An 8,407-nucleotide genomic window follows, 5' to 3' on the forward strand; every position below is an offset into this window, starting at 1 on the left:
CTGGACGCGGGGGAGCCGCGAACGCGGCGGCAGTCCAGCGCTCCCGGAGGACGCGAGGGAGGAAAGCGCCCTGCAGGCGCTGCCGGTGAGTGAGGTGGGGAGGAAGAAGCTCGGGCATCCTTCCTCTTGGATCTTCCCTGCCCAATTCCTGGCTCTTTCAACCGCTGCTCTCGACGGTTTTCAGATCGGCGTGCAGCTGCACATCATGTCCTTCCTTTCGCCCCAAGATTTGTGCCACTTGGGAAGCACGAGTTGTTACTGGAGGGCGGCTGTGCAAGATCCGTTGGGGTGGAGGGATTTTCTCCTGAGGGATCTCCCCTCTTGGACATCCGTTGATTGGAAATCACTCCCAGATGTGGAGGTTTTTAATAAAGCCTTTTCAGATGCCAGCGATAACGCACTGTATGATTACATGGCAGTGTAAGTACCTTCACATTCTCTTACATGACTGACAGTCTCTCTGCAACACTAACATCCCACAGGAATGTTTTATGTTTACAGCACTAACACTGTGCTGTAAGCCACTGCTTAATTTCTGATATGTCTCAAATCATTGTTTATAGTGGAAATACAATTTCCTGTTGTCAGTTTGGTCAGCTCTTTCTGTTTGGAATTGTACAAGAATGTAAAATGTAAAAAAAATCAAAGCTAATGTTATAAAAAAATGAAAGCATTTTGTAAAATGTACGTTTGTTATGCCACAAGAATACAGTCCTCTCAGAAGTTGTGTGCACTGGTGATCTTGCTAAAAATGTGTTCTTTGCTCTCAGCACAATGACAACTGATTTTAATAAAAGTACTAAGAAGTCTTCAAAACATACTAAATACGCTGCATCTTTGGGTTTTTTTTCATCTTACCTGGAAGGCCTAGGAAAAAAATTTTTTTTTTTTTTTTTCATGTGCACATAATCACAAGTAGTACTGCTTTAATTCAGGTGGCCAAGGATCATAAGACAGAGTGTGGCTTCAGGTAGCATAATCAAAAAGCCTGACAGGGTTGCATGACTGGGGTGATTGAAAACTCTTAAACAGATTATTCTATAGGGTTTTTTTTAAACTTCATTCAGTTCCCCTAATTAATTTCGGTAATTTTGTTTTCTAATTTGCAGTTAAGTTTTCCAACGATGAATTAATGAAACTGGTGCTTCATGATAAGTGTGCCAGCTTCTGCAATCTGTGGAATTCCTCTCCTCTTTACGGAAGGGGAAGGCACACCCACGATTTGGAGTGCAAAATAGCTACTTGATTTTAAACAATGGATTTAAATCTCTAGGTCTGGATACTTGAGAGTATCACCTATTTTAAACCACCTGTCACTGATTTCCTTTGTGTCTTTGAGCAAAACTTAATGGTTTTGCTAATCTCAACTGAAGCATCTTAGTTTGTGTGTGGAGGGGGACATGTTTGTGTTTCACTTGAAATGACTTTTCAGCAGCAATGACCAGAGAAACAAAGACTGAAGCTGCTTCTCCAGGGTATCTTCCACTTCTATGACTGTTACTACTCGATCAACAAAGTCTTTCCATGCCATCTAGCTTCTTCATCAAATGAGCACATAAGCTTGCAGGCAACACCTGCCTCCTTTTATAACATGCCTTCTCTGTGCCTCTGGGGAAAACAGTCTTTTTCAGGGGGAGTTACGTGTTTCATAGCTGATAAACAGCAAAGCAGTCTAAGGTTCAAAATGCGCCCAAAAGTTTATTTGAAAAAAGTATTTTTTGTATGTGACTCATCAGCTTTGATTCTATTTTGTGAATACTGTGTGTTCTTCAAAGGTGGGGGAATTTGTAATTTTATTTTAATTTCTAAAGTAAACTGAGAGATCCATAGATATAAGTTCACTAAAGTGGTCCAAAAGTCAGTATTTGAACTTTGAAAGGACTGATGCCTTTACCTGCTTTTTACTGGTGCTTGAAGCCACTGATCTGGAACTTTATTTAATCTTTGAGACATGCTTGAGTTGTATCAGTAAAAAATAGGGGAAGTGTGTGACCTATGTTGTATTTAATTTCTAGTTTTGTCTGTTTCACACAGGTACAAGAAAAGCTGTCCTCAGAGCAGAAGAAGTTTGAAATCAAGCCGTCCCCGGTATGAGGCTGTGGCTTCCTTCCTGCAGTCGCTGGTCACTCAGGCAGAACCTCGCTTTGCTATGTTTGGGCCAGGTTTGGAAGAGCTGGATGACTCTCTAGTGCAAAAGATGATGACATGTCCAGAAATTCTGCTAGTAGCTGGCCTACCTCAAAGACAAATTCATGGTAATGCTGGCTTTAGTTTTGGCTTTTTTATTTCTTAAAAAATGATTGAGGGAGAAATGGAGAAAAAGGATGCTTCTCTCCCCTTGAAACTCAAAAGCATAATGGTAAAAAAAATACTTCCTTTCTTTGTATTTATCCAGGAGAAAAGGAATTAACATTGGGGTTAAAATTATAGCTGCAGCAAATTTATGGTTAAATTTGCACAATGTCAGAGGAACTTTTTTTTGTACTTCTATTTTGATCCTAAATACCATGTCACACCTGCTGATATAATAGATAAATGTTTTAGATGCTGCTTGCAGTAGGTAGCTAAAAATACGTGTTTTTGTACAGGAAGTCAAGAGTCATGCTTTATAAAGTTCAGTCTTGTGGTGTTAAATGGTGTAAATTTCATTTACACAAGGTAAAGGAGCAGGTGAACTTTATCAATGTTTAAAAACTAGTTTTGAAAGTCTGTAATTTCACTTCAGTCCAAACCAGAGACAAAAGTTTCTTACTTTTTTAACTAATATTTATTTCAGCATAGCAGAATTTGGATTCATAAATTGTATTTATAGAAAGTGTGAAAGTATGTTTTGTTAGTGTTGTTACAGTTTTTGATTCTTACATCCTTTTCAATGCACTTTATCATAAACAGACTAGAGCTTTTGCTATGCCAGTTTGGGCTGATAAACAGAAGCCTAGACTTAGGGTTTCTAGGTTCAAGTTTAAGTACAAGAAATATGGAAATGCCTCCTTGTTTCCTTTAATGCTATTGAATTAATTTTAATTAAATTAATAGTCTGATCAGCTAGAGCATGTATAAAATTTCATCATAAAATTGTAAACATACTACTAACAGCAACACCTAGGGTTGGGTATTTCCATTTTATAGCACCACTGGAATTTTCAGCCTACCTATTTGACAACCAAATAGTTGTAATCTCATAGTTTCATTTTTTTCCTGTAGGAATTGGATCAGGAGTCAGTTTTCAGTTTAATAACAATCAAAAATTCAATATTCTGACACTGTATTCAACCACCAGGTAAGATTTATTCCCCACCCAAAAAAAATACAGTTTCTTGGTTATTTCATACTTTGGCTCATGTTTTTGTCATGCAGTTTTCATGCATGCTTTCACATGCACAAATATCCCTTATAAGCTGAAGATATGAATGCATATCTTCCCTTTTCTTGCTTTCTTTCTCCAGTCGCTGAATTTTGACCTCTAGTTAATTAACCTTTTCCAAAACTGACAGACAGCAAATGTGTTTGACAAATACATAACAAGTGCTTCTATTCCTTTGATTCCCTTTTTAAACACTGTATAGGCTCATCCTGGGGTGTGTCTTCATATGTATATTCAGATTGCTAACTGTCTACATATGTACACTAGAAAAGAAGCCTGGTGGGAAGGGGTGGGGAGAAATTAAACCTTTTTTTGCTGGCCCAGGCCATTTTCTGTTTCCTTTCCTGTGCTGCCTAGACTCTCAAAACTGAGTGTTTGCATTCTTGATTAACCTGACTACTGAGATATTGAACTATCTTTCAGTGTGGAAAGGAGGAAAGCGAGGGCAGAGCAAGCTGTTGCTGTGAATAAGATGTTCTACCAGGAGAACAGCATAGTAGGGAATCAGCAAGCCGTGCACTACAGTGTAATAGATCAAGTGAAAAAAGTGTGCCAAGTAGTTGATGGATTCATTTATGTTGCTAATGCAGAAGCTCATAAAAGTAAGGGGTTTATCTTTATTTATTTACTCATATTTTGTGAATGATTCAACTGTCATAAGAGATTGCAAACAATATGTGATGCATCAAAATCCATGTTTTGATTCTTCCAAAGTCTGCTTTGTTTGTGCTTTTTCTTCATGGCTTATCCAATTGAAGAGGTCCCAAATCCTAGACACACTCAGCCTCATCTCTGTGTAAGGGGTTATGGCCCCATCTTTCATTTAGGGTGGGTACTGATACAGTTACTATTTAAGCTATGTGTGGGAAATGAATGGATTAAAAAGAAACAAACAAGCAAAAACCCTTGGGCATGGGTAGTAGAAGAAGCCTGAAATGCAGTAGTGGTGGTGTAATAGCCTGGAAACAACATCTGCCAGGGAAGCTGCAGTGAAAGATGCAATTAGTCCAAGTCCGGGTAGTCCTATGAGCAGATAGTCCAGATAGGTGTTAGGGTGATTGTCTCTACTGTCATCAGTTTTAAATGGAGGGAAAGGGGTAGCTCAGAGGAGAAGAGGGTAGAAATACGTAAAGGGATATACTAAGGAGAAGAGTATGGTCAGTATGGAAGGGCTGCTGGCTGTACAGTGGTTGAGCGTTCCTTAATGGTTTGTTGCAATTTTGATTTCTGTGAGGTGCTTGGAAAGTGCTCTGATGTTAACCACAGAATCATAGAATCATTTACGTTGGAAAAGACCTTTAAGATCATCAAGTCCAACCATTCACCTAACTGTACCAAGTCCACTGCTAAACCATGTCACTTAGCACCATATCTACATAACCTTCAAACACACCCAGGGATGGTGATTGAGCCACTTCCCTGGGCAGCCTGTTTCAGTGCTTGGTACCCATTTCAGTGAAGACATTTTTCCTGATATCCAGCCTAAACCTCCCTGGAACAACTTGAGGCCACTTGCTTGTTACTTGGGAGAAGAGACCCAACTACCACCTCTCTACAATCTCCTTTCAGGTAGTGCTTGAGAGCAGTAAAGTCTCCCCTGAGCCTTCTTTTAAGACCAGAATAGTATGCCTGTAGAATCTGTTATGATCTTTTTAGTGTGACATGAGCAGCTGTGTGATATGAATGTAGATGATCCAGCTTAGTGATAAGCAGAACTAGGGAATTTGGCCACGGCCCTTCCAGCCTTTTGTTTCCTCACCTCTGAAATCTCAAATACTGGAAAAGTCACCCCCTCCCACTCTCCATTCTCCTTGGGATTTGCATATATTTAATATTAAAACTTGTTTCTTAGAGCATGATCGTCAAGAGGAACTGGCTCGTATTTTGGCAATGATTGACCCAGCCCTTGGGCCTGCAAACAGACCTCTGCTAGTTTTGTCTTGTGTCTCTCACACTGGTATGGAAAGAATTCCATGTGTTTACATGGCACATCAGTTGCAACTAAATCTGCTACGTCAGCCCTGGATGGTAATTCCTTTTAAACCTTTATTTTCTATTTCTCTGTGGCTTAAATTTACTTTAGGCTTGTAGTAGTTCCTGAACTGTTCCTACCTAAGCAATGTGCAGCTTTCAACACATATGTGAAGAATTTAGTTTCACTGACCCTCTGAGATGAATCTTTAGACTAACTGAACGTAACTAAGTGATTTGCCCAGGAACACACAAGAAACTGAAGGTGGAGCCAGAATGTGAGCAGGGATGAAATGCTGGTCTTGAAGGGAGCAAGGAAGCTTTAGTTAATTTAAATTAAATTTATTGAATCATGACCCAAGGCCTTAGACACGAGGTAGATTTTTCTGCCATTTTCAGGAGACTCTTAACTTTCACTCACTTGACATGATGTATTGAGTTTTTGACAAATCAGTGTTCTACCTGGCACCTGAAGTCCTCAACCTATTCTTCTATGCTTGGCAAGCATGGTATATATCCATATGACTCAGCCACATGTAATTTATTTTTGGTGATGTTGTCTAGCCAAAGACTAATACTTCATCAGAAAAAGCACACTATCCTGATTTGAGATTAATTCCTTTGTTTTCATGAGGACAAACATTTACATGCTTTTTTAAAAAACGTGCAGTTTATAATAATCACTTTATAATACATTACAAAATCTGGCAATTAATAATATGCCTTGAGTTTTAAAGCTAGTAGCATGTCTACTTTAAGAGTTAGAATTTTCAATTAGATTCTCATAGAATCATAGAATGTCTGGTCTGGAAGGGACCTCCAAAGGTCATCTAGTCCAACTCCCCTGCTATAAGCAGGGACATCTCAAACCTAGATCAAGCTACTCAGAGATTCATCCAGCCTGATCTTGAATGTCTCAATCTGTAAATGTCTCATCTGTAAATTCAGTATAATGTTCTAGAATAAACAACGGAACAATTGAGATAAAATGGGTCTTACAAATAATTCTGTAAAAAGTAGTAGTTTCTTTTTGTACCTTACTCTTCAGAAACCTTTTTTTCTCCAAGGGACCTTTAATGCACTGATTCTGACTTTAAGGATAGAACTGGAGGAGCTAAAATGCCGTTAGATTCTATTACCTGGTATCTCTAACACATAGTTTTTTATTTTTACAGGTGCAAGACACTGTAGCTGCAACTTTAGCTGGATTACTAAATGGAATTGAGTGGCTCCTGGAAGAAGCAAATTGTAAAACTACACAGTAATGGAGCTGTGCATTGTTTTACAGTATGGAAACTGTGGTGTTCTGCAGTTCGGATGAAGCGATGAGAGATTTAAAAGGCAAACTTTCATATGTTTCACTGCACGTGCCATAATAATTAGTGTTCTTCCAAATGTGGTCCTGAATTAGAAGTGAAAGTAGGATTGCCTGGATTCCAGCAGCTGATGAAGAAATTATTTTAGGGCACAATCTGAGTGGTTTGGTATTTTTTTTTCTTTCCGTCAAGCTGGGGCCTCTACGGTGTAATCTTTCCTCAGTAGATATGATAAACTAATCTTTTCTGTAAATATACCTAACACTAGATTATTTTATCAGCATAGCCCTATCTATGGCAGGCATACACATTTAATAAGTATTTTCAGTGAAGATCTTGACAGTGACAGTTGCCAGCCAAGGAGAATACACTGTACATTGCGTGGTAGGAGGTTGTCAGAAAGACAGTATCTCTTTCAAACGAGTAAATTCTAGTGTATTTTTTCCAGAAGCAATACCTAGACAAGAACTAGCACCTGTGGAAGAATTGTCAACCCAGAAGAAAAATTCTTAGAAGCAAACTACTGTGTATGAATTGGTTATTTCTTGTTTGTGATCTGTTTATTAACTAACCACAAAAGTATTTGGTATCTTTGTCTTTCTGTTCCAGTGAAATTGTTAGCTTGAACTGGGCATACCTCTGACACCATGATTCATTGCTGAATTATTCCTTCAGGGCATTTATCAAACACGTAGGACCTGTCACTTACTCAAGTAGTTCTGGCTGTTTGCAGATGTGAGCTCTACCTGGCCTGAAAATTTCTACACACTTGCAAGTCCCTTTATAAAAAGGGAAACAGCATTTGGGAGCTAGAATTGCATTTTCCATATTGATGTCACTGGGGATAGTCTTGGCCTTCTGCCTTTTTAATGTCTTTAAGTTATTGGATGGATATTCAGAAAGTTACCTTGGATTTCTTGCGTATGGATGTATTTGGGTTTGGTGTTTTGTTGGTTTTTTTTCCTTCTCCCTCTGCATGAAAATGCAATACTCTCACAATTTTTTCTGGACATCTAGATAAATGACTGCATGGTACACATTCAGCTGTAACAGCCCTCCATCTGGTATTTGTGTGTGATGCTCAACACAGCTATGTCAAAAACATGACATTTGAGACGTTTTTCATTATATAATGAACTAGGACAGACACAGGAAGTATCTTTTTTTTTTCCATTTTATGTACAATTAACTCAACTTTGTGGACATTTTAATGTCTTGTAATTAGTACGTACAGGAGTTTGAAGGGAAATCTATACTATGATACTCCTGTATTTTCTCCTTTTTTTTTTTCTTAATAGGGTATGCGTGCTTCGCCCTTTAAAAGAGAGGAAACAAAAAAAAAGGATTTATGAATATTTGAGGGAAAATTTCACACTTTTTGACAGGGTATGTGTGACTTTCCTGCTAGTCGTCATAATTCTGTAATGATCTATCTGCAGAAGTATGAATGCAGCAGTCTGTTGCTCTTAGCTACTACAAATACATCTTTTATGCAAGAACCTTGTTCTGCTTTCTTCATAAGGAATAAATTATTTTTTTAAAGACTAGTATTTGCAGTCTTCCTGTTTTAATTCCTGAGTCTGCTGAGTTTAGAAGTGCAGTAAATCAGCTAAGCTTGTGAAATGCTGGGGTCTGAACCCCGAGCCCCCGAATTAAGGTTGACATATGGGTGATTCCCACAGCCCTTCATCCAGAGGTGGTGAGTTTGCCTTATAGCTTCCCCCCAGGGTGCGGCCGGGGCAGCACGGGGAGGCGT

At 38.8% G+C, this 8,407-nt stretch overlaps 1 protein-coding gene across 1 annotated transcript; it reads left to right on the forward strand.

Annotated features, from left to right (window-relative positions):
* Window positions 1-49: 49 nt before the first annotated feature.
* FBXO4 (F-box protein 4) lies at window positions 50-6,600 on the forward strand (the record flags this gene model as incomplete). Its single annotated transcript, XM_008935970.1, has 7 exons — window positions 50-85; window positions 185-420; window positions 2,035-2,255; window positions 3,205-3,280; window positions 3,788-3,966; window positions 5,217-5,392; window positions 6,511-6,600. Coding segments are annotated over 7 exons (1,014 nt in total), but the record flags the coding sequence as incomplete, so codon positions are not given.
* Window positions 6,601-8,407: the final 1,807 nt, after the last annotated feature.

The sequence above is a fragment of the Merops nubicus genome, unplaced genomic scaffold, assembly GCF_000691845.1.
Source record: "Merops nubicus isolate BGI_N331 unplaced genomic scaffold, ASM69184v1 scaffold47392, whole genome shotgun sequence".
Classification (NCBI taxonomy): domain Eukaryota; kingdom Metazoa; phylum Chordata; class Aves; order Coraciiformes; family Meropidae; genus Merops; species Merops nubicus.